Here is a 25,966-nt window from a genome sequence, read left to right as displayed (position 1 = left end):
TATTTAAAACAGCAACATGAGCACAAAACAGGAGAAGAACAATGGTGACCATTCACAGCAGTCCTTTTGCACTACTTTGGTAGCTTGCATGACCTCATAAAAGCCACTGCTATATGCTTCATTGTTAGCTCGACATTCATGTGGAACGCTGCCTGCCTCTCCTTATATGCAATGGATCACAGAGGTCCACGATTCGTCTTCAAATATCCTTTCCAGCATCTTGATTGCCATTCTTATCCATACATACATTCTCAAAGTTTTAGGGCTAATAACATCTACAGCCTATATTTTTTTTATTTTATGTATTTAATTTTGTTTGTGGATACTTTTCTGGTCCTATTTTAGTTGTATTGTCTTTGCCTTGAATCTTTGCAGAATACTGCCACACCCACTGTAGATGTTTGCAACATAAAGGGTCCGCTGCAATATGACATTCTTGTTCTGTCATTAAAATATATGAATTCCTCCCGATGTGTGAGCTTCTCAACCTAGCTCTAAGACTAAGAGTCTTTCTCCATTATTGCCCATGTGAGTGTTGAAAATTACTATCAATTGGCGTACTGTGACATCGTCTGTCTTTTCTTATAGCCCTGGTTGACATCATATTATTGTTGCTATAAGTCACTCTCCTTAGACACATCCGGTCAGCTGGTAAGATAAGTAGCAAAAGCATATACACAGAAAGAATGGCATTATGTAGAAAGAGGAGGATATGGATGGACTACAAATAAACGTGTATTGTGTCGACTGAAGAACGTGGGCTGTAAGAGAGATTTTTCCTGAATACAGCAACATACAATTCAACACACTCACACACACATGCATATGCCTGTGGTAAGGATAAGGACAGCCCTGATAGCCCTCAGGCATTCATTTATCCACAGAGAGGATTTGGTAAATTTTCAGCAATTCACCACAACATCAACAGCCTGGTTTAATATGTGGAACACAAGCAGCACAAATCCAGAGTCAATTCTGTCATGCTTCCTACGTAGAGCCTGAATTCTGCAAGAGCTGGCACCATGCCCCCCCCCCCCAAAAATGGTCTGCTGCCACATGAATCACTCCCTCACACACACAGTCAGGTTAGTGTTTCATTCATTTGTTTGTCAGAGCACACTTGCCAATGAAGTAATGAAGCCAGCAGAACACAAGAAATACACTAAACACACACACAGTCCCAGCTGCAGCAACTGGCTAATGCGGCACCATCTTGACTTTAGTTTAATGCATGGAAAATTCTTTCTTTCTTTCTTTGGACCCCAGTTAGCATCAGCTCTCCAAAACTGCTGCAGGTTACAAGACCTTCTTTCTCTCAGAGACCTCTCAAAAAGAAAAGAAATATAGCCCACTGTGGCAGCTGTTTATTTACCTGAGTGATCAGGTTTACAAATTGTAAGTGTTGTGTCTACTTCATCCACGTTTTCAGCATGTGTGTGTGGCTGATCAGTTAATGTCTTTGCTGCTGTGCGCTTGACACAAACCATTGTGCACCGCAGCATGCGTGTAGATGTGACCGGTACAGAAATTAAGTTATAGAACTAAAGTTCAGGAACAGGACCACGCCTCTCTCTGTCACTATTTCAACCACCTGCACATATGAATATAACCTCCAAACCCTTTCTCTCTCCTTTGTTTCATTTCTCACAACCGTCTTTCGATCGGCCGGCCGTTTCCTTCCATCAACATTGTATCTTTAACCAACTTCATCACCAACGCCCACTCAGTCCTCAAACCATAACATCTGCCATCCACCTGTACCTTAGCTGGATAAACTTCTGCATCAAACTCCTTTCCCGAGCACCTGCTCCTTCCATCTCTAACCCCCACATCCCATGCTAATCAAGGCCTTCGGAAAGCAGAACCTTGGCTCACTCCAAAACAATTACCCCTGACACCAGACCTCCTCGCCCGTTGCATCCGAACTCTCTGCGCAGGATACTTATTGATTTGATTGACTGATCCCTCTATTGATTTGACCCTTGAAGCCATGTTCCTCTCCACATCCTTCGGTTTCTTAAGTTGCTTGAAATTCACCACGGCCTCATGCACCTACGATCCCACCCGGCACACAAACCTCTCCAACATTTCTGTCCACTCCTCAGATACCCTCAGATTCAACCTAAACGAAGCAAACAGACCAGCACGTTCCGCTTAAACTCTTACCTGAGCTCCTTCGAGCCCATTCAGACCTATGTAAACCACAGACTACACTACCACACTTCTCTGCAAGAGCCACTGTTCACCACGGAATCAGGCAGAGTTGGTTAAGTTACGTCCACAACAATCTCAACGACATTCAAAGAGCCCATCTCCGTTCAGTCCGGTAACAAGGAGTAATAAGTTGTAAGCAATATTATACATCATCCATCGTGTTGATCAGTCTGGGAGTATTTGCTCTTGTTTAGTTGGAAGTATTTATTCCCCTGTTTGAACAGCGAATTTTGTGTGATTTAATACTGTGTTACAATAAAATAACAAAATGTTCAGTGTTGTTGCTGGTTGTTCCGACACATTCAGAATCATTAGCACTTGTCATTGGCGGGCAGCTTGCTGCTGGCCCTTGTAAAATCTGTTTTTTGAAGGCTGATTATTCCAGTTTTGTATTTCCCTTGAACAGCTACTAGTAGAATGGGAAGTTTTGTGGGGCAGCCCCAATATATACTATATACAATTTATAAGGGCTATGGAAATTAGGGATGAAGCAGTCATAGGTTTAATGATAAACCACGGTAAAAGATCAGACAGTTAGTATTACCATTTCAAATTCAAAGTATTTCAAGTATTTTAAGTAAAACTGTGTTCGATTACCACGCTGAGAAAAACTCGGGTTTGTTTTTCATATTTTGGTTTTTATAAGAGTGCTAAGGGAAACTTGACCAAATAAAATCGCTTCATAACGAATGCACATAACGATTGGCCAGGGCTGATCACTCGCAGATTTGCCCATGATCACAGCCCAACAGTCGCCAAGCTTGGCAACTTGCAAATCGGGCTTCAACTAGTTTTAACTAGGCTTAACTTGGTAGCAGCTTGTAAATTGAAGCTCTAGTGTTACCGACTCATAAAATACAATAAAATTAAGAAGACTAAAATTTTATAAAATTTAGAGGCCTAATGCAATGGTCACATCAGAAAGTTCATCCATGTATCTTCATACAATCCTTAGTTAGTTTGAACCTTAGAGACAACTGGAAAGTTGGTGAACTATGCTAGCACTAGTCTATCACAATAGTTTTCTGAGCCATATAGCTTGCAAACAGCTGCACTGTAAAGACAGCTTCCTATTGGTCAAAGCTGAACTCAACACAAAAGATTTGTGCTGATTTACTTTGGTGATTCTGCAAAATCAAATGCTGGTCTTTAGATATGTTTCAGCAACACTGTATGCATCCTCGCGGCCTCACAAATGCATTTCCTACCTCATAAAACATTTTTAAAGATGTTCTTTTCTGTTCTGTTGTTTTGAAACCTGCATTATTCACATCCATGTCTGATAGCATTCCACTTCTTACCCGCCTTTTTCTGGCACATCTGACGCACTGATCAGTGGAATAGCATGAAACCGTTGGCAGGAATGTGCATCGCGTCACCCACATACACATTTGCATACATTTATCATACTAGTACAACATGAGAAACAAAATGGGGACCCGCTCATCAAAACATTTCTCCATAGCACCACTAGTAGGCGAATCATCAACAGGGTATGTGCAAACAATTATTTTGCCAAACTTTGATGCTGAGCATTTGATTCAAATGCAGCTTAATGCCAATAGACTGTACCTGGTTTGCAGCTTGTGACAGTGAACTAGTCAAACATTTAGGTGATTGGAGGGAAACAGAGGGTACACACCTTATCTTTAAGATGCTTCTGTATCTCCAACAGGGACATGGAAGTGCTCTGTGGACCACGCCTGAGAGAAACACAGATGCAAAGCATGTTCAGCTGCTGCCACCAAACGCTTAAAAATGCAAACGCAGTGTTGTATTTCTTTGTTTAGAAAAGGTCTGTCTGAGTGTGTGTGTACCTCACACTGCTGCAGTCTCTGTGGGCCATGGAAGCTCGTCTGAAGAGCCTCAGAAACTGCATGTAGTCCACTGCTTCACTGCTGCGCTCACACACCTACAGCAGCCACACACACAAAGACGTGCAAACATGAAAACCAAGAGGAGGATGAAGATGATGGGGTGACATGACTCCCCATCTAACATACTCCTGCACTCAAGCCCCACGCCAAAGTTTCAAACATTCCAGCACCAGAGTCTGTGCTAATGCCTCATAATAACGGTGTCTCTGTGGAGACAGGAAGAGCAGCGTGGTGAAGCGGCTGGCTGGCGTCAGGTGGGTTGAGCAGTAATTTTCAGGATGAGTCTGTTCAGGGAATACACTAGGTGCTGTTCTGTAGAACGGGGCACACCTGGGGAATGCACAGCCACATGCTTTTGTTCTGACCTTGTGCTGTTCTACACACAGAGATGCATGGACACACACACACTAGGAAGAACTGGTAAGGAGTTGGCACATACCCAAACACACAAAATCAGAGAACTAGTTTCCACAAATACACACATACATTCGATCAAGCAGACAAATACTTAGCACACACTCACACACGTATACCTATTTTGGTGGCTCATAATCAAAGTACAGTCCCTTTTGCCCTGCCCTACATCCTTTCATGGTGTAATCCAGTGCAGCAGTCCCCAGCGGAGCTCCTGGCATTGAGTCTTATTATAGACACCACACCGTCCAATTATCACTGCTATCAGCAGCCACGGAGCATAACACACAGCCCCCACCTCAGGGGAGGAGGGGGGCTCTTCATGCTCTATATACCTGTGACAGCGTTGTTACACCTGCAGTTCACTTTGAGGCTGAAGGTGAGACAGAGGTCAGTTGCTGATAGTATGGATAGCAAGGGGCCATAAGACTGTGTTTTTTCTTTCTCCAGAAGAGAGAAACAAAGCATCGTGATTATTCATGTAGACTAGAGGACATCTCCAAGAAATATTAAGTGGGGTGAAGATCTGTAAAAGTCTGTTTTTTGTATGGATTTGTGATTGGTGTACAAAATGTTTAGTAAAACATCAAAAGAAAAGTTAATAATAAAAAAAATGTGTGTTCATACCAGAACTGCTTTTCGGGCTTCACACAGGAGCCATCACACTCCCTGTGCAACTCAGCTATGGGTGATTGCTTGAAAAGAAATGAAAATGGAAAATTCCGTTAAAATTCCAATTTCATTACTTCAACTTCCTTTATTCTGACCTTAGCTCAAAGTGCAGGATCACGTTCAGATTTGTCCTGTTACCCTAACAGGAGTGAGGGTCAGTCTAGAGGGGGAAAGATCATCCACACACACCGGAAGATAACAGAACATGTCAACAGCCATTGTTTTGGCAGATGACTGCAGATTCTCCACGATCTTGAAAAATCAGTTGTCACAGCCAGTGGGTTCAAATTAGGCTTTAAATTGCAAAGTGTGTTTCCAAGGAGATAGGTAGTATACCGCAACATTTAAGAGGAATCCAAATAAATTCTAATCACACTGAAGAAACATAAAAGGCGCATGAGCTCTCATGATGCAATGGGTTTTCTCGGTCTTGTTCTCTGCCTTAGTCTGGCTGTCTGTCACCCGCTTCTCTTTTTCATCTGATTTGGCAGGTGTGATTGTCTTTTTGTCCATGACCCTCCCTCCTCCCCTTGAAGCTCTAATTATTCAAGCAGCTTGTCTTTTACAGGCCCAGCTTTAATAATTGATCAGTATTTAACAAAAAAAATATCTCAATCTCTGCTTTTAAAAAATGTGCCATGGATGAGACCAGAAGTATGAATAAATAGAAAAAAAAGAAGTGGGGGGGTTCGGGCTGCTCGTCGTGGCATCTCGCTCCCTCAAGCACAAAGCGACTTCCACATCAAAATGCCACCAGAACAACAGCTGCTACTCCAGTGATAGTCTTCTAAAGTAAACTTTCCACAAGTCTCCAGAAAGCACACACACACTCACCTCACCCACACAATGTCTTTAATGAATAAGACGGTGAGTGGGGGGGTCGGCAGGGGACGGAGGGAAGTGGGCTTGTGTTTGGGGGGGTGGAAGACACAACGTGCTGATATTACGGGAGGAAATCTGTGTAGGAGAGACAGGCAGTCAAACTGTCAGGCATGAGCGCTGAGACGGAACAAAGGAACAGTGGAGACGATTACAGTGGCGTAGCGGAGTGACAGAGGCATCGCGCACACAGATGAAGATGAAGGGAAAGGGGGAATTACGCCGCTGTGCACGGACCCTAAATACAACACACACACACGTGCACGCTCGATTGATCAATGCCAGAGAGGAGAAGCATCCTGATACAAGGCCTCAACACTCTCATTAGGCCGAGAGTGATGACTTCCACATCCGACACCACCCAGCAATATCAGGCTGCTGCTGGCACAGACCAGGGGGGGGTTTAAAGGTGCTCCTTCATCTTTTACTTTAAAGACTTTGTATGAAATAAAACACAGCAAAGAATATGTCTGTGGGCTGGATCAGAGGAAAAACTGATGCCAGCCAACAGAGGTGCAAACAAACGTCTGCTTTAACAGCTGCCAGATTCCAGGTCTCCACGGCCTTGGAGCATCGTTTGTCAATGTCAGCTGTCTGCCAGAGACAAAAGAATCTTCTACTGCCATCTTCTGGATGCTGCCTCACATAACAGCAGAAATAACTAGGTTTTCTGTGGAAATTCTAATGGCACAATCAAAACTAGGGGGAAATTTTTTATCAAAAGTTTTGCTTCTGTGAGTATAAGGGGAACTACAAAATTGATCTAATTTACAATCCTGTTAAATGACTAATAAATATGTCTTGTACCTTGAAAGGCCCAGAAAACCAATTCCTTATCTGGGTCCAGGTAGGAGCAGATTGAGCAATGTACCCAACAAGTCCTTCTTCCTAGCTTACTGGCCCAGCCTCTCCTGGGGGATTCCACGGCAATCCCAGGCCAAATGGGATACTCAATCCCTCCTGTATGTTCTGGATCTGTTTGGGATCTTCAGCCAGTTGGATTACTTGAACGCATAGACCCGGAAGTGCAAGGTATAGGTAACACAGTATAGTTAGATGCCTCTTAGATGAGAAGAAATGTCAACAAGTAACTTTTAACCCTCTTTGGAGAATCAAAAATACACCGTAAATGTTTTATGAGATAGGAAATGCATTCGGCACGTTTGACCTTAAGAACACATATGATATGTAAAGGTAAAAGTAAATTCCTTTAGTTTGAACCACATAGTATTTCGTCTGTAATAAACAATGAAAAATCCACACAGTAGGTTTAATAAAAGCTTTTTATCTACATCTTCTTCTAGAGCACCTGGTCAGATACAGATTTGGTTCGTTTTCACAAGCACCCAGCTGTCACTATTCACAATAAGGACCTCACAAAAATAGACGAGTGAATGTTCCTGTACTGGGTGTCTCACAATGAAGCCTCACTCACCTTGACCTCTGATCTCTGTGTGGAAAGAGAGGAAAGTGAATGTCCCTCTCACCTGGTTGAGCACAGTGTCAAGCTGGTTCTGGCTGACAGACAGCTGGCTTTCCAGGACTCGTCTGAACTCTTCTTTGCTCACCAGCCCTGTCCCATCAGGGTCCACTGCCATTAAAGCTGACTTGATGCTCGTCAGTCTGCCGCGGATCAGAGGCTCCACCTGCTCCAGGGTGAGGCGGTGGTAGGTCACTGCGTGGGCTGAGGGTGTCAGATGAGGATGAAATGTTTAATGTCACTTGAATATAGTTTCCCAGGAGGGAAGTTTGTTTTTTACAATCTGCCTCATGTCTCACAAGTATATATACAAATACACAAAACAATGATCGTGTGTTCATTTATACACATCATGTATCCCCACATATACTTTCATCCATGTGTATACACACACACACACACACACACACTGTTTTACATAAACAGGATCTCCCTCAGTGTCAAGTCAGATGAACGTACAGAATATTAACATCCCTTTTCTGAATGACCACATTTGAATCAGCTTTATTTGCCAGGTATGTGTGCACATACGAGGAATTTGACTCTGGATTGTACATTGTTCACGATGTGCTTACTTATACAATAATACAACAACAATAATACAGTAATAAAAGCAAACACAGGCTACAGTCTAGAGAACACATATATACACGCTATAAACAAAAACTAAATTTGGTATACAGTATATACAATATACAACATGAACGGTATGAACAGCTCTGAAATAGAGAATGGTGAATAAATAAATAATAAGTGGAAACCGGTAAACAGGTGGCTGATTAGAGACAGAGTTACTGGGTTATTGCACAGGAATTGTTCCTGAGACTGTGAGTCAGAAATCAGCTGTTTATCAGAGTGATGGCTTGTGGGAAGAAACTGTTCTTGAGTCTGTTGGTTTTGGTGTACAGTGCTCTGTAGTGCCTACCAGAGGGGAGGAGCTGAAACTATTTGTAGTCAGCGTGTTCCTGGCCTGGTTATACAGGACTCTGGCCCCACTTCTGAAGGCCTCCTCCTTGGTCTGACAAAGCTGCCTGAGTTTTGCTGTGAACCAGGGTTTTTGGTGGTTGTATGTGCGGAAGGTTTTAGTCGGCACACACATGTCCTCACAAAAACTGATGTAAGGTGTCACAGTGTCAGTTAGTTCGTCCAGGTCAGTGGCTGCAGCCTCAAAAACACTCCAGTTAGTGCAGTCAGAGCAGGCCTGTAACTCCAGCTTTGAGTCGTTGGTCCATCTTTTCACAGTCTTTACAACAGGTTTAGCAGATTTCAGTTCTTGCCGGTATGTTGGGATAAGCTGAACCAGACAGTGATCAGAGTCCTAAGGCTGCATGGGGGACAGAGCGATAGGCGTCCTTTAATGTTGTGTAGCAGTGGTCCAGTGTGTTAATGTCCCTGGTGGGACACTTAACATGCTGTCTCTATTTTGGGAGTTCATGGCAGAGGTTTGCTCTGTTGAAGTCCCCGAGAACAATGAGCAGGGAGTCTGGATGTTTTTTCTCCACGTTAGTTATCTGGTCGGCCAGGTGTAGTAACGCCTCACTAACACAGGCCTGAGGCGGAATGTAGACGGCGACCAGAACAAACGAGGAAAACTCCCGCGGTGAATAAAAAGGTTTATGAATAATGTCTCTAAGTGAGGGCTGCATGATTTCTTCAACACTGTGACATCTATACACCAACCTTCGGTTATGTAGAGACAGAGTTGTTTTTCCTGTGAGCTCCGTTACACGATCCGCAAGGAAGAGATTAAAACCCGGTAGTTGAAGTGCGCTGTCCGGGATGTGCTCGGTGAGCCAGGACTCGGTGAAACAGAGGGCGGCAGATCTGCAGAAGTCCGACTTAGTTCTGTTGAGGAGCAGTAGTTCATCCATTTTGTTGGCCAGAGAGCAGACATTCGCCAGGTGGCCGCTGTCTCAGTTTAACCAGCGAGAAGAGAGCTCTTAAGAGCTCTTCTCTGGTAAATGTTACTAGAGAGGGATGGCAGAAAACAGAGGTAATAAACAAAAATACAAAAAGTGTAATCCAGAGGCTGCCATCATTCTGTGATAAATTATAAGGGAACACTTAATCATTACAGTATAACTCAGGTCAGTTAAACTTCAGGATATCAGTCTGTACAGTTAGGAAGCATAAGCGATTGTGAATCATGTTGAAGAAATATTGTGAGCCAGGTTCAGCTGTGATGAAGAAGTTTTGGAGACTGATGACTTTACATAGCATGGTTTATTGAGCCTGGCCGAGGAGATATAGTGCCAGCATACAACACGTGAACATATGCCAACACCATACAGTGGGTACGGAAAGTATTCAGACCCCTTTAAACTCTTTGTTTCATTGCAGCCATTTTCCAAAAATCAAAAAAGTTCATTTTATTTCTCAGTAATGTACACTCAGCATCCCATCTTGACAGAAAAAAACAGAAATGTAGAAATTTTTGCAAATTTATTAAAAAAGAAAAACTGAAATATCACATGGTCATAAGTATTCAGACCCTTTGCTCAGTATTTAGTAGAAGCACCCTTTTGATCTAATACAGCCATGAGTCGTTTTGGGAAAGATGCAACAAGTTTTTCACATCTGGATTTGGGTATCCTCTGCCATTCCTCCTTGCAGATCCTCTCCAGTTCTGTCAGGTTGGATGGTAAACATTGGTGGACAGCCATTTTCAGGTCTCTCCAGAGATGCTCAATTGGGTTTAAGTCAGGGCTCTGGCTGGGCCATTCAAGAACAGCCACGGAGTTGTTGTGAAGCCACTCCTTCGTTATTTTAGCGGTGCGCTTAGGGTCACTGTCTTGTTGGAAGGTAAACCTTCGGCCCAGTCTGAGGTCCAGAGCACTCTGGAAAAGGTTTTCGCCAGGATATCCCTGTACTTGGCCGCATTCATCTTTCCCTCGATTGCAACCAGTCGTCCTGTCCCTGCAGCTGAAAAACACCCCCACAGCATGATGCTGCCACCACCATGCTTCACTGTTGAGACTGTATTGGACAGGTGATGAGCAGTGCCTGGTGTTCTCCACACATACCGCTTAGAATTAAGGCCAAAAAGTTCTATCTTGGTCTCATCAGACCAGAGGATCTTATTTATCACCATCTTGGAGTCCTTCAGGTGTTTTTTAGCAAACTCCATGCGGGCTTTCATGTGTCTTGCACTGAGGAGAGGCTTCCGTCGGGCCACTCTGCCATAAAGCCCCGACTGGTGGATTGCTGCAGTGATGGTTGACTTACTACAACTTTCTCCCATCTCCCGACTGCATCTCTGGAGCTCAGCCACAGTGACCTTTGGGTTCTTCTTTACCTCTCTCACCAAGGCTCTTCTCCCCCGATAGCTCAGTTTGGCCGGACGGCCAGCTCTAGGAAGGGTTCTGGTCGTCCCAAACTTCTTCCATTTGAGGATTATGGAGGCCACTGTGCTCTTAGGAAGCTTAAGTGCAGCAGAAATTTTTTTGTAACCTTGGCCAGATCTGTGCCTTGCCACAATTCTGTCTCTGAGCTCTTCAGGCAGTTCCTTTGACCTCATGATTCTCATTTGCTCTGACATGCACTGTGAGCTGTAAGGTCTTATATAGACAGGTGTGTGGCTTTCCTAATCAAGTCCAATCAGTATAATCAAACACAGCTGGACTCAAATGAAGGTGTAGAACCATCTCAAGGATGATCAGAAGAAATAGACAGCACCTGAGTTAAATATGAGTGTCACGGCAAAGGGTCTGAATACTTATGACCATGTGATGTTTCAGTTTTTCTTTTTTAATACATTTGCAAAAATTTCTACATTTCTGTTTTTTTCGGTCAAGATGGGGTGCTGAGTGTACATTACTGAGAAATAAAATGAACTTTTTTGATTTTTGGAAAATGGCTGCAATGAAACAAAGAGTGAAAAATTTAAAGGGGTCTGAATACTTTCCGTACCCACTGTATCTTAAGGAGAACATCTATTGGTCCCTTTTATGTTTCTATCCTCCCCCTAGGTCCTGTATGTTTCCCTCTTAGTTCATCTTTACCTGGCCTTAACCTGAAAAACAAATCTGATGTTTAGACTCCAATGCTACATCATATTGGAATTTATTACTGCACTCTAATCTGTGGAGCCAGGAAGTTCATGTAAACATTCTTGTAAGACACAACCTTGCCAGATCCCTAGAGAACACAGATATCTGCTAGTCTGACGCCTGAGCTACTGTCTCTACTTTATCAATCTGTTGTCTCCCAAGCAAGAACAGTTACATAAGAGAAATAACTAGAGCTGGAAGGTCCATGAACACTTGTGGGGTCAGCTAATGACTCTTAGCTAGACCTGAACTCTGATCACTGTCATCTGTTGTGGTGCATATAAAAGTGACAACAGGTGCACTGGAGAGGCAACAACAAGACAACATCCAAAAATGGGAATGGTATTGAGAGTGGTGTCCACAGACAGTTGCTCTCTCCTTATCCTTCCTGACTGATTGTTCTCTAGTTTTGCTAGTGTCTTTGTTACTACTGGTAGCATGATGTGGTACATGCAGCCCATTCAGGTTTCACAGGTAGTCCAGCTCCTCCAGGATGGAACATCAATATTCCTTATCAACAAGGTTTGCTGTGTCTCCAAGCAAAGACTCAAGAGCATGGAGGAGATACCAAGGGATGGGCCATTACACGAGGAGAGCTGGACAGGACCAGAAAGGGCCTGGCCTCCTCTAGTGAGATCTATGCTAACAGCCCAGCACCGTCAAGCTCGACTGGCATTCACCAGAGATTCACCAGCATTGGCAGGTCCGCCATTTCAAAGAAAATAATGCAAGTTAGATCAGCCTGTGATATTTAATTTCTTTACATTGATTTTTGGTGTGATTTTGAATCCAGCCCTCAGTCAGTTGGTCATTGTGGTTACCACTGACCACAGTAACGCCATTTGTTTGCAACAAATTATACAACTAAAGATTTTGAAATTTTAACTATTTTGTTCATAAAGATCCCTTCCATTCATTTCATCATTGAGCAGTGTATTATTAGTCCATACGTTGTAACTATTGTTTTCTAATGTTGTCATATCTGCTTTAAGCCATTAATAAGGAAAAGATTTGGGTTGCCAGGCTGTGTGTGTGAATTGCTGTAGTTTTCATTAGGCTTTGTTGCCACTGATCACTGGGTTCAAAAAGTTCAAACAGATCTTTACAATGTGATCTAAATGATGCTGGGGGCTGCAGGCTCCTGGCCTGAACTAGGGGACCTTGCTTACTGGGTGTGGGTGAGGCTGTGAGTCTGGGCCCCAGGGGCCTGTACTTAGGCTGGGCGGGGTGGTCGCTGGCACATGCCCTGGGCTTGATGGATGTGGCGCCCCCTGCCGGCTTTCCCGGGACGAGTGCATTTGGTAGTTCCGCTGGCGCACAGCTGGTGCTGTCGTGGTGGGTCTTGGCTTGCTCCCGTTGGGGTGGATGTCTGGGCTAGACAGGCCTTGGGTTCGCGGGGCCCAGGGCTATGGCTCTGCCGGCACTTTGAGGGTGGCCTCTGGCTGGGCTGAGGGCTGTTGCCCCTGGTTCTCCTGTGGTCTCACTCCCATGCAGCTGGGGCCAGTGCGCCTGTTGTGGCAGCCCACTCTCACTAATAACTACATTGCGTGACAGGCTTGTGCACACACACACACATACACACATACAGAAACACCCTCCGCCCCACCCCTTTTTTTTCTTTCCTCCAAATCCCTCCTTCCCATTATTATTCCCAATAATAAAGATGACCAAGGACTAAATTAAAACTCCTTTGTTAAAGTAAAATCTGTCTGGCACAACATGGTATCCAGCTCCTCATACTGCATCCCAGGCTGCTGGGCAGGACAGGGTAAAAACAGTAAGTCTTCTATTAACCATTAATGAGGCCATTAGTTACAACTTAGAAACTCTTCATTATTAGAAAGTGCCACCAAACTTTTCAGGTGGTGTATACACCACAAGCCAAGACTTTTCTGACAAAGAAATATTCAGTAAACTGTAATATCATTCAATAATATTAAAGCTCGAATAGGCAAAAATAGCAGAGTGAACTGAACACTTACCTCCATCTGTGTGGATCCCTGTCTGCCTGGATGCCCCACCCTTCTGTCTGCCTGTGGAGGAGTGTGTGGTAGTGCTGGGAGCCGTGTGGGGCCGCAAACCGATGACCAGCTGTCTCAGTCCAGGGTGAAGTGGCAGCAGCTTGGCCATACTGGGCAAAACTGGTATGTGTGGGAAGAGAGGTAGTAGGAAGACAGGAGGCTGATAAACGACACTGGGAGGACGGACTGCGGTTGCTAGTTAACACATGAACATGATCTGTGTGTGTGTGTGTGTGTATGTGTGTGTGTGTGAGAGATGAATCAGCTGTTAACACAGGTTGGTTTTGTTGCCTCCACCTGCTTTTGTCAGTTATCTGGTCACCATGGATGCAAAAAACAGAATGTATGTTTCTCTTTGAAGTGTTCGATAACAGGACGGACATTAAATAAAGGGTAGCAACCGAAAAAAGTGGTGGAAAACAACTGAGTATATTTACTGCAGTACTATACTTAATTGCATCTATTTTAGTTGAGTTCTAATTCTGATTTATTCATTTGATTCTGCTTTATAATTGTTCATTCCATTCCATTCCATCCATTAAACAACTATAGCTGATTATTAATATTTAAAATATATATAATGAGCATCCAAAATACAATTCATTGAAGTTCTGTTCACACTTTAATCATTCGTATCAGTAATGATATTCCAATAGTGTAATATACTGCATAATCAGGCTATTCTGTCAGTGTTTGCATGTGCAAAGGCTGCATTTTTGCTTATGAATTAAACTTTTCATTTGTAAGAAGTTTCTATTATTTCTTCTTTCAATCTTTCGACAGAAGGGAGAGATTTTGTATCTTCTTTCACCACGGCCAAAAAACATGCTTGAGAAAAGCATAAGGGCCCATGAAGACTTACGTCTCATGTCATTACAGCTCATCTAAAGTACATATGCAGGTGTGTTCACACCCTTACCTTAAGCGTTTGTGGTTGATAAGTAGTGCTGTAGTGTAAGAGTATTTCTTTATGGATGTTCATGTACTACCTGATGATTGCCTACCCAGAATCCCCTTATGGTTGTGCTGTGCTTAATTTCTGTTACCAGCCTGCATTTCATGGCAGCAACAATCTAAAACTTCCATCTCACCTGATAGCAGCATGTTGACAACACTAAACACACAGTAATCAGATACTGCCTGAAGACATACCTTTATTAATAAACCAGCAAGCAAAGCATGTAAAATACAACGCAAGACACCCAAGAAACAGAGACAGGCATGTATAAAAACCCAAACAAACCATAAAAGTGGAGAGGGGCAGCTGAAGCCTTGCCAACGGCTGTAAACAGAGTGACAGCGAGAAGAAAGAACAATGAAAAGAAAGAATGAGCAGCCGTGAAAGAGGCGGCGTGACGAGTGTGTGCTGAGGTTGTTGTTTACATCCACACAATAAAGACATTCACAAGTGTCTGGCAGAGGGCAGGGACTGATCTGCTGACTGGAAACCATTGTGGCAATAGAGAAAGAGGAGGGGATGCTAGACTGGTTGTTAGAGATGCCTCAGGTGGATAGTCTGACTCCAGATGCCGTTGCTGTGGTGACACTACAGTGAGTAGCAGAACACAGTTAATGCTGGTTATGGGTTAATAATACGCTGCTCTCTCCTCTCCTGCAGCCCTAACCTGACATTTCTGAGAAAACCAAGATAAACAAAGAGAAACACACTGTTCACTAGTCAGTGGGAATGTGTAGTCTGGTTCACACAGGAAAAAGAGTGTGTGGATCACCAATCAGTTCCCCAGAGCCCCATTTCCACTTATGCACTCCATACATCTTGGGTGACTCAGTTAGCTATTTGATAGCTAAAAAGCAACGTGTAAATGCATCCAAGAAGTATTAGATATGGACTGAAATCCAACCACCATGGGAGGTGGTTTGAGATGCAGGTGTTTAATAGGTGTGAATACATCCATTTCTCTAACACGCATAGTCAGTCTTTATTCTCCTGAAGTGTAACTACGCCAATAGTCTGTTGAAATACCTGTACATGGTCTGGCAACCGAAGCCTGCCATTGTTCTTCCTGCCACATGCAAAGTGTACCAAACAGTTTCAGGTGCATTACCACCCCCCTCTGGGCTGAAGTAGAGCCAACTCTAATTTGCATGTAGCTGGGAACACCGAGATGGACTGTAAGCAGATTTGTGATGTAGCTAACAGAGTGTGAATGTGGCCACGTGTAAACAAGTGTATTAAAATTACATTAGGAAGGAATCTGATTATGAAACACGTAAAAATAATGGCACCTAAGTTCACTCTGTGTAAGTGTGTTGTATGTAATTTGATCAACAGCTAATTCATATAGGAAATAATATTAATATTAACTAAGGTGGGTCTTGCATTATTATCTTTTCTTGTAGTTTTAAGACTTAAGTGTCACAATAATGTGTTTTCTGAATTGCAACATGTGGTTGGGAGGGGTCCCTGGGCAGATTTATCTAGCCATGTGTGAGATTTTACTATCAAAACAAACACACTCATCACTTCTCTTAACTAGCTGTCTTAACCATCCTGAGGGAAATCTGATGGAGCTCTGTGGTGTTGATGTAAGTTTAGCAGAGTTACCTCTCCGTGTCCTCGGTGTTATTTACAGAGCTCTGTCATGTCTTGTTGATTTATGTAATCCTGTTTATGTCGCCTTGAGTATTTAGAAGAGGCCTTTGCATAAGTTTTTGGCTTTCTACCTCTCCTGCACAGGCTTTATTTTTTATTCATGTATATACAGCTTTACGTGTCTCTGTATATATGTATATCTTTGTGTACACATCATATCTTTTGAATTATCACATTTTTACTCTCCAAACAAAACAAACTAAAAAAGAGAAAATAATGACAAGGTTTAAATGTTTGTCTACATTAAAGATGAGGGTCTAAAAATGCCTTTATACCTGGGAGAAAATACATTATATACTTTCAACAGTGTTTGGCACAGCTGTATCTGCAACTGAGCAGCAGCTGCTCATCTTAACCACCAGAGGGTTTCTATTTTATGATGTACAGTAAATACAGCGCAGCAGATTGTTTCAAATGCTGACAAGGTAACCACCATGGTTGTACACAAAATACCAGTTAAAACTTTTTTTAAAGCAAAGTGTTTAGGAGTGACATTATTTGTAGATTTTTTATGTGATCAATAAGAATTGATTCTGATTGTGTAAGCTTTTGTTTCAGAGTAAGGCGAAAATCCTGCAGCCGTCTTTGCTTTCAGCCCATTAATCTCAGCATCAGATGCTAACACAGCGTTATCTTTGACACTATCACTGAAGAGTTACACATTTTTATCATACGTTATTCTACATATGGTGGTTTTAAAGATCATTGATGAAACCTTGAATTTGATATGTAGGTCAGTCTGAGAGCCATGATACATTATGGAGGTACAAACGTAAGATATAACTCTCTTTCTACCTCTTTCTGTCTCTCTCAGACACACACTCACATACAGATTGTACATAAGTGTCCAGTGACAACCAGTGATGGAGGCTGCACTGCAGCACAATGATCATCTAACAGTGTCTCAGCTGTGAAACTGAGCTGCGTGATAGACGTCCCTACTGGTTTGGCTTACCCTCTTACAGTTACCTTCCAAGCGTCTACCTGACTATGAGCCACTGCGGCATCCAGACAAGTGGTTAGACTAATATATCGGTTTGACAAACTAAAGGGCAGAAATGGCTATTGTTATCTGTGTAAGTTCTTTAGTTAGAAGATATCCATCACATCTGTAACTTGTGACATCCATAGGCATTTTAGAACTGTAGATAAGTCTTAATCAGCCATCGTGCCTAATGCCTTTCCAACATCTTTTCAACAGCAGGGTGTTGCTGGGTAAGTTTATTCCTCACTTACAGGCAGTAATGTGTTCCAGTTTCCCCACCAACACCACAACACCACCAGGTGTGTGTGGCCTCACCTATAGCGCTACTGACCATAAAATAGTTTCATTAACCTTGGCTTCTCTGGAGAGGTTAGTGTCTCATGATGGTGTAAATGTTTCAGAGGGTCTATCCACCTGACATCCTGAATCATCGAAGAGAATATCTGAGGTTTCGTACAGATATTTGTGGCTGATAAACACTGCAAATCACAAGTCAAAGTGAATGCATGACTTAAATAAAAAAAAACTGTTCCCCCCAACTCTAGGAGCGTTTCAGCATCTTTTAGATATTGTTTTGGTTTTCAAGCTTGCAACTTCACTATTTTGGTTCAATGTCACCGCAATCATCAACCTTGTTTCCAGCAGCTGCAGAAAAAACCCACTTTACACTACCTGTTCAGGACTCATTACCCTCTAGAAGGTAAGCTTGAGCATAGTCTCCTTGTGATCAGCCCAAGTAGGCCAAAATGGCCCTTCCTCTCCCTCTTGTTAGAGCAAACACATCAGGGCAAAAGAGTTTCACCACTCCTCAGCTGAACCCTATAGGATTTATGATGCACCCTATATACTGGTGTCCTCCTAGGCTCCTGGTCAAACACATAGATTAGAATATAAAGGCAATCACAGAATAAGTAAAGCAGTCGTTACATATCTCTCTGTGGAAGCAGGCCAGGTGTGATATACAACCCTCCAGCATGTTCTGGGTCTGCCCCAGGGTCCTCTCCCAGCTGGACCTGCTTGGAGTATGTCCACATGGAGACTTCCAAGCATCATTAAAAGATGAATGGAATTTGCTCCTTTCAGTTTAACTGCACATTGAAAGCTAACTGTCTGAGCTCCTCACACTGTCCTAAGAGCCAGTCCAGAGAGCCTACGAACCCCTTCGAGAAGTGCGACCTGAGTTGTTAAGGGCAATAGGGGCTTCAGTAGGGTCCCCAAGAGAAAGTGATCTCACTCCGGGTTCAGACAGGAGGAAGAGCTATCTGACAATTGTGCCGCCTCTCTCGCTCTCTGTTTAAACACAACTGGCTAAATTTGTGGAATAAGTACGTAATATAAAAAACTCAATCGCGAACAGCAGTGATACTGTTTCTAATAGCTATAGTGGATGGACAGATTGTGATATTTCATCATGTGGGGGGAATAATCTGGAGAATTGAAACTCAGTGGTGAGAGAGTAGAGAGAGTGTTTACATGCTAGCTGCATCGCACGGGAAAAACAGACCAGACGCCAAAACTACCTTTTGAATGTTACCATTTGGAACAGATATAAACACGTTTGACTTTAGATGTGGTCAGACAACACTTTCTACTAGCTGCTTTTTTTCTAGCATAACCAGGCCCTTCTGGACAGGCAAATAACAGACAGAGCAACTTTGCCCAGAAGAAAGATAATCATTACATAAAAAGTGTAACGACTGAAGTGGCGTTTTTTCCCTTATTGACATGTGATTTTCTGTGTATTTCAGTTATAATTATCCGCACATAGCTCCCTGTATTGAACGTATGTGCCCCTAAAAACCCATACGGGTGGAACCCTGCTTGGTTTGTACACATACACAGCAGTGGGAACAAACTGTGGAGGCAGGGGTTGAGAGAGGTTTGGTTTGAATATTGATTGAGAAATTTCAATAGATTCCTGCTAAGTCTGGATTTATCAGTCCACAAGGGAGGGTTTTTTGATGACTTGAGGCTTGTAGTGTAATCCCACTGTCAGACTGATTGACTGAATGGAGATGTAAGAGCATGGCTTTTGGCAGGAAGTGTGCACTTGTCGACTGTACTGAAGTAGATCAGTGGAGAGGAGAGTAGGGAGGCGGTACAGGGGGAGGGCGGGGTCAGGGGCCCCTCACAGACAGAAGTCAAAGGTCAGGTTGGATTTGCCCATCTTCTGTCTGTACGTCGCATCAAATTTTTCATTCATAGACACTGTGAAGATGTCCTTCCAAAGACCCACACGACCTGCAGGCAGGACACACAGGAAGAGGGAGGAATGTCAAATATTAATGCAGCGTTCAGTTGCCTTTCAACACAACTTGCATCTCAAATGTCGCACTCAGTTTTGAAAGTATCTGGTTTCATTTGAGTCACACCTCTGTATTGAAATGACTGGTTAACAAAAATAGACCAACTTGTCTTATCCAATCTACTTTATTTCTATAGCACATTTTACAAACACAAAGTTACCAAAGTGCTGCACAGAAGACTCAAACATACAAAACAATTAATATAAAATTTTGTTAAAACAGAATAAGAGCATCAGGTTTAAATACTAAAATACAGTAAAACAACAAAAGACATCAGAGGACCACACAACTCACACGGAGTTAAAAGCCAAAGAATAAAAATGTGTCTTTAGACAAGACTTAAAACACTCAACTGTAGGGGCTGTTCGGACATGGAGGGGCAGAGCGTTCCAGAGTTTAGGTCCAACCACAGAAAAGGCCCTGTCCCCCCAAGTTTTAAGTCTTGTCCTGGAGACCGCAAGCTGGAGCTGGCCCTCTGACCTCAGTGACCGCACTGGCGTATAAATTTGGATGAGGTCCGAGATATATGTTGGAGCCAGTTCATTCACAGCTTTAAAAACAAACAATAAAATCTTAAAATCAATCCTAAAACGAACAGGAAGCCAGTGCAATGAGGCAAGAAGTGGAGTTATATGACCGCGCTTTTTGGTTCCTGTTAAAAGACGTGCTGCAGAATTTTGGACTAACTGTAAGTTTGAAAGTGCGTTGTGATTTATAACGATATAAAGTGCATTACAGTAGTCTAAACAAGAAGAAATAAAAGCATGTGTAGCTTGTTCAAAACTGTTAAAAGACAAAAACGGTTTAAAAGGCGAAGATGATAAAAACTAGATTTCCCAACCGCATTTATTTGTTTGTCAAGTTTAAAATCACTGTCTATTTTGACCCCAAGGTTAGTTACAACAGGATGCACAAAGTCATTGAGGGGGCCCAAGTCTATCATGGAGTTAGTGGGGCCAAACTGCATGATCTCTATTTTACTCTCATTTAGTTTTAAGAAATTTTGGCCTAACCACGCTTTGACGTCATTTAAACAGTCAAGTAGGGGTGTCATGGGGCTGCCTTCATGCTTTCTGATTGGCACATAAATTTGACAATCATCAGCATAAAGATGATAGGAGATACCATGCTTTTTAAAAACTATTCCAAGTGGAAGGAGGTACAGTGCAAAAAGAATAGGACCAAGAATTGATCCCTGGGGGACCCCACAGTCAAGAGGCGCAGTTGATGAGGTAGAGTCCCCCATTTAAACAAAGAAGCATCTCCCTGAAAGATATGACTGGAACCATTTTAGGGCAGTCCCCCTGACTTCCACACAGTTTTCCATGCGAGATAAAATAATTGTGTGGTCAACTGTGTCAAAAGCAGCAGTGAGATCTAAAAGCACTAAAATGGCTGAATCACTAGAATCTGTCATTAAAAACAGGTCATTAAAAACCTTTAAAAATGCAGACTCAGTGCTATGAAATGCTTTACAACCTGACTGAAAAATATCCAAAGTGCCATGTGCATCCAGAAAAGACTGTAGCTGCATAAGTGCACATTTTTCCAAAGTTTTCGATAAAAAGGGAAGCTTTGAAATAGGGCGATAATTTGAAACATTTGTGGAGTCAAGTCCAGCTTTCTTAATCAGTGGCTCAATCACTGCTTTTTTACAAAATGCAGGCACAACTCCAGAAGACAGGCTACTATTTATAATTTCCTCAACATGAGAGCCAATCGTTTCCCACACATCCCTAAAAAGGTGTGGAGGGACAGGGTCTGTGGGGGATGTGGAGGGTTTAATTTGATTGATGATTTTTGTAAGAGATGGCAGTGAAACTGGCTCGAACTGACAAAAAATAGATGAGCAGTGCATGTTTAAGGAGAAGTTTAAAAAGGGGGGCAATATATTGGCTCTGATATTTGAAACTTTACTGTTAAAAAAGTCCAAAAATGTCTCACAAGTATCAGGTGAAAATTCAATAGAGGTGGATTGTGGAGGGTTCAACACAGACCCAATGGTTTTAAAAAGAACACGTGGATTGTTGGCATTTTGAGAAACTATTTCTGAAAAATATTGTGTTTGTTTAGCTTTAACAATTTTTTGATAGTTTCTCCAGCTGTCCTGTAAAATCTGATAAGACACCTGCAGCCCAATTAATGATATTTCATACAAGCCAGGTGAATTACTGTCCATCCCTGAATAACAAAGTACAATAACAGGACACTGGCACTGACAACAGAACTGAAAGGGAAAATGGAAACATTGGAATTGAAACACACATTGCAACAAAAAGTTGTAACTGGAGTTCAGGGAAGACCAAACATCTTCTGACAAAATACAACCAATTACACCACATTACTAAAGGATTTTATTTTCATACATGAAAGTTCATTCTTGACCTTTGAGGAAGTTTGTTGAGAAAATAATTTTAATTCAAGATCCACTTGCTAGCTTAGCTGGAGTTTGCTCAGTTTTCATTTTATTCTTTTTCTGATTTTATTTAAATTATGACATTTTTTCGCATAAAAGACGTCATTAAGAGTGATAAAACAGATTCATTTGCTGTTGGCCATTACTAAGCTACTACCAAATACTCCTCCCTGAATAATTCCTTCATTTACTTAAATAAACCTCTTGGCAAAGGCCCTCAATTTTAAGCAAAACTAGATGTGTATTCGATGACTGCTTTTCTAACATATGTTGTCTTTTCATCTTTTCAGCAGCATGTTGCTGCCGGTTAATTCTTCATTTACAGGCAGAACTGAATTCATGTCCTGTGTGAATTTCCTGTTCCTAGCAACAAATAAATCAGAATAAGGGTGTAACATGTCTTCAACTGCTGTTGTAATACCTTTGCAGTTGGCTATTGCCATTGTCTTTATGTGGCCCTGCTCAGGAGTTATGAAAGTGTTACTCTTCTGAATGAGGAATGTAACGTAGAACCCATGAATTCTGATGGATGTTGATTTGCCATTGACATGTTTTGGCTGCAGTGAATGCTACCTGACGTGGCAGTGACTCACCTGCTGTGGCGTGTGTGAGACAGATCAGACTGACTGTCGACTGTGAGTTAAGCCTATAGCAGACCAGACACCAGACTTCCATGCACTAAAAGAAAACAAATTTGATGGGAAAACAGAAAAAAAAAACAGATACCAGAAAACATGTAAACAGAAAAATCTAAAGAGGAATGGCAAAGTAAACCAAACCGAATCATTACAAAAATAATAACAAATCAGGGAATAAATAAAGTCTACATGAAACTCAAAGAGTAAATTGAATTAAATCAAACAGACAGGTGCAAACACAATGGAGGTGGGAGTATTTAAATGAGGGTTTTGCGTGTTTTAATGGTTTCCGCCATGGAGAGTCGGCAGGGAAAGCAACCACAGCGTAAAAACCTTGGTTTGTGTCGTTCACTGCGTCCCCAGTATGTGGAAATCGTATGTACCTGCCCATCCTGACTAAGAATGCACTAAGTATTTGGGACAGCAAACCTGAAAAACTGCTTTGGGAAAGCAGAAACAGCTACAGTATGCTGGAATGACCCAGACGTGAGGAAATGCCAGCAGATCGTGCTTCATCCAGCCAGAGGGAACAATCACCGACCGTCCGCACCGTGATCTCCTGTCCCTGCCCCGGACGCCCCAACGCCCCATTCCCTCTCCGATACCTACAATGGGTTGTGTCGCTATATTACGACAGTTGGTGGTCTTTCCCTCTGGCTGGATGAATTTTACGCATGATCCATGTACAACTGCAGCTGGGGGCTGTCCGCAGCGCCACCAACTTTCGAAACTCTCCATCTCACGGAGAAAAGAAGTCAGGTCATGAATGTTAATACAACAGTACTGCCAAAGCTAAAGGAAAATACAAAAAATATTCTATCATATAGTTCATCGAATAAATAAAATAAAACAATTTTATTTCTACATATTAGATATAGAATAATATTCTCTAATATTGTTAATTTCTCTACCTTTTCTTTCATTAAGGCTGTGTCTCCTTCTGGCAACAATAACAGCAGCCATCTCTGCAACACTTGGCGGTTTGCACCTTCCTCTCAAACATATTAAACACAGATGCTGTTGCACTCACATGAAATTGCGTTTAGGCTTGGTAGATCACATTGCGTGTATTAAATAAATGTATTTGCATGTTAAACCCCAAATTGCATATTCATTAAGGCAAAAGTAGTAAATGAACAACAGGTGCTATCTTGCACTTTTAAAAAACGTCATTCTGCGTGCACACCATTAGTAGATCAGCTTACGTGCTAATTTGCGGGTGATATCAGGTTTGCACACATTTTTACTCACGCAACCCTTTCGTAAATCAACAACACAACCTAAGGTGTAGGTGCAACATGTAGCCACACAGTGGTGCTATAATCATCTCAAACTCATACACATGCTCAGAACCCCAGAATCCTATGTCATAATGATAATTATGGAACCCTAAAAAGGATTTTATCACATAACTACCTTTGTGAAATAACTGAAGGGATTATGAAAACTCATAAACATTTTTATGTCAATTTTTTTTTCTTCATGACATTTTTCCCCAATTAAGTTTATGAAAACAAAACAATAATGAGTTTATTTTAATATCTTACAATATTTTACATGTTTATTTATATGTTTATATATTTTTTTTAAAATGTCATATGATTAATTGTTTCATGTTCAATAATGAACACATTCTGGCTGGAAACTCAGTTCATGCTACATATGAATGCCACCCTTCCAGCTGCTCTGAGTGAGATGTATGTCAATGTTTCTTGGTATACTATAACTGTAACGACTCTATTTAAAGGATTATTTTGGGATTTTTAAACCTGGGCCCTATTTTCACATATTTAGTTGTGGAAATGAGCAGAAGGTACAAAGTGAAAGTAAGTAAGACTTTAAGACGATTTCTACTTCTACTTACTTCTAGTAACTTTCCCAACACTTGTCAAGACCAATGGCGGGTTCAGTTGTAAAGAAGGTAATGTTCCAGTGTTAGGGTGTGATGAGTAAACAGTGTCTTACAATAATTGTCTAGGGCCCCTGGGGGTTAAAGTGCTGGTATACACTCACCTAAAGGATTATTAGGAACACCTGTTCAATTTCTCATTAATGCAATTATCTAATCAACCAATCACATGGCAGTTGCTTCAATGCATTTAGGGGTGTGGTCCTGGTCAAGACAATCTGAACTCCAAACTGAATGTCAGAATGGGAAAGAAAGGTGATTTAAGCAATTTTGAGCGTGGCATGGTTGTTGGTGCCAGACGGGCCGGTCTGAGTATTTCACAATCTGCTCAGTTACTGGGATTTTCACGCACAACCATTTCTAGGGTTTACAAAGAATGATGTGAAAAGGAAAAACATCCAGTATGCGGCAGTCCTGTGGGCGAAAATGCCTTGTTGATGCTAGAGGTCAGAGGAGAATGGGCCGACTGATTCAAGCTGATAGAAGAGCAACTTTGACTGAAATAACCACTCGTTACAACCGAGGTATGCAGCAAAGCATTTGTGAAGCCACAACACGCACAACCTTGAGGCGGATGGGCTACAACAGCAGAAGACCCCACCGGGTACCACTCATCTCCACTACAAATAGGAAAAAGAGGCTACAATTTGCAAGAGCTCACCAAAATTGGACAGTTGAAGACTGGAAAAATGTTGCCTGGTCTGATGAGTCTCGATTTCTGTTGAGACATTCAGATGGTAGAGTCAGAATTTGGCGTAAACAGAATGAGAACATGGATCCATCATGCCTTGTTACCACTGTGCAGGCTGGTGGTGGTGGTGTAATGGTGTGGGGGATGTTTTCTTGGCACACTTTAGGCCCCTTAGTGCCAATTGGGCATGGTTTAAATGCCACGGCCTACCTGAGCATTGTTTCTGACCATGTCCATCCCTTTATGGCCACCATGTACCCATCCTCTGATGGCTACTTCCAGCAGGATAATGCACCATGTCACAAAGCTCCAATCATTTCAAATTGGTTTCTTGAACATGACAATGAGTTCACTGTACTAAAATGGCCCCCACAGTCACCAGATCTCAACCCAATAGAGCATCTTTGGGATGTGGTGGAACGGGAGCTTCGTGCCCTGGATGTGCATCCCACAAATCTCCATCAACTGCAAGATGCTATCCATCAATATGGGCCAACATTTCTAAAGAATGCTTTCAGCACCTTGTTGAATCAATGCCACGTAGAATTAAGGCAGTTCTGAAGGCCAAAGGGGATCAAACACAGTATTACTAATAATCCTTTAGGTGAGTGTATATAGTATGTGGGAGCAGGTGAGGCATGAAGGTATTTATACCATATAAGATGACCAGGCTCTTACAGTGTCCTGTCCTACTTAAGATAGATAAATTCAGGAGAATACAATCACATGTTTACTGAAGGCTTTTTCAGAGGTGTGTCAAGTAAGCCAGACACTCTTTTGAATCACGCGTTTTTATTTTGG

At 42.2% G+C, this 25,966-nt stretch overlaps 2 protein-coding genes across 2 annotated transcripts in view; both read right to left on the bottom strand.

The window, feature by feature from the left end:
* Positions 1 to 13,715, bottom strand: part of LOC119918512 (EF-hand calcium-binding domain-containing protein 6-like) — a 72,268-nt gene extending 58,553 nt beyond the window's left edge. The window contains exons 1-7 of the mRNA XM_038739290.1: positions 13,568 to 13,715; positions 7,492 to 7,740; positions 6,954 to 7,060; positions 5,133 to 5,200; positions 4,262 to 4,421; positions 4,032 to 4,126; positions 3,857 to 3,917 (exon numbers count right to left, since the gene is read on the bottom strand). Coding sequence (XP_038595218.1) covers positions 3,857 to 3,917; positions 4,032 to 4,126; positions 4,262 to 4,421; positions 5,133 to 5,200; positions 6,954 to 7,060; positions 7,492 to 7,740; positions 13,568 to 13,715 — 888 coding nt within the window. The remainder of the gene's footprint in view (positions 1 to 3,856; positions 3,918 to 4,031; positions 4,127 to 4,261; positions 4,422 to 5,132; positions 5,201 to 6,953; positions 7,061 to 7,491; positions 7,741 to 13,567) is intronic.
* A 1,020-nt stretch (positions 13,716 to 14,735) lies between these two features.
* Positions 14,736 to 25,966, bottom strand: part of sult4a1 (sulfotransferase family 4A, member 1) — a 36,400-nt gene continuing 25,169 nt past the window's right edge. The window contains 1 exon segment of the mRNA XM_038739201.1: positions 14,736 to 19,446. Coding sequence (XP_038595129.1) covers positions 19,334 to 19,446 — 113 coding nt within the window. The 3' untranslated portion in view covers positions 14,736 to 19,333.

The sequence above is a fragment of the Micropterus salmoides genome, unplaced genomic scaffold (assembly GCF_014851395.1).
Source record: "Micropterus salmoides isolate LMB-PRFRI ecotype aquatic unplaced genomic scaffold, ASM1485139v1 Ms_hic_scaffold_23, whole genome shotgun sequence".
NCBI lineage: Eukaryota > Metazoa > Chordata > Actinopteri > Centrarchiformes > Centrarchidae > Micropterus > Micropterus salmoides.
The sequence above is the reverse complement of the archived record's forward strand: the minus strand, read 5'-3'. Positions and strand labels throughout refer to the sequence as shown.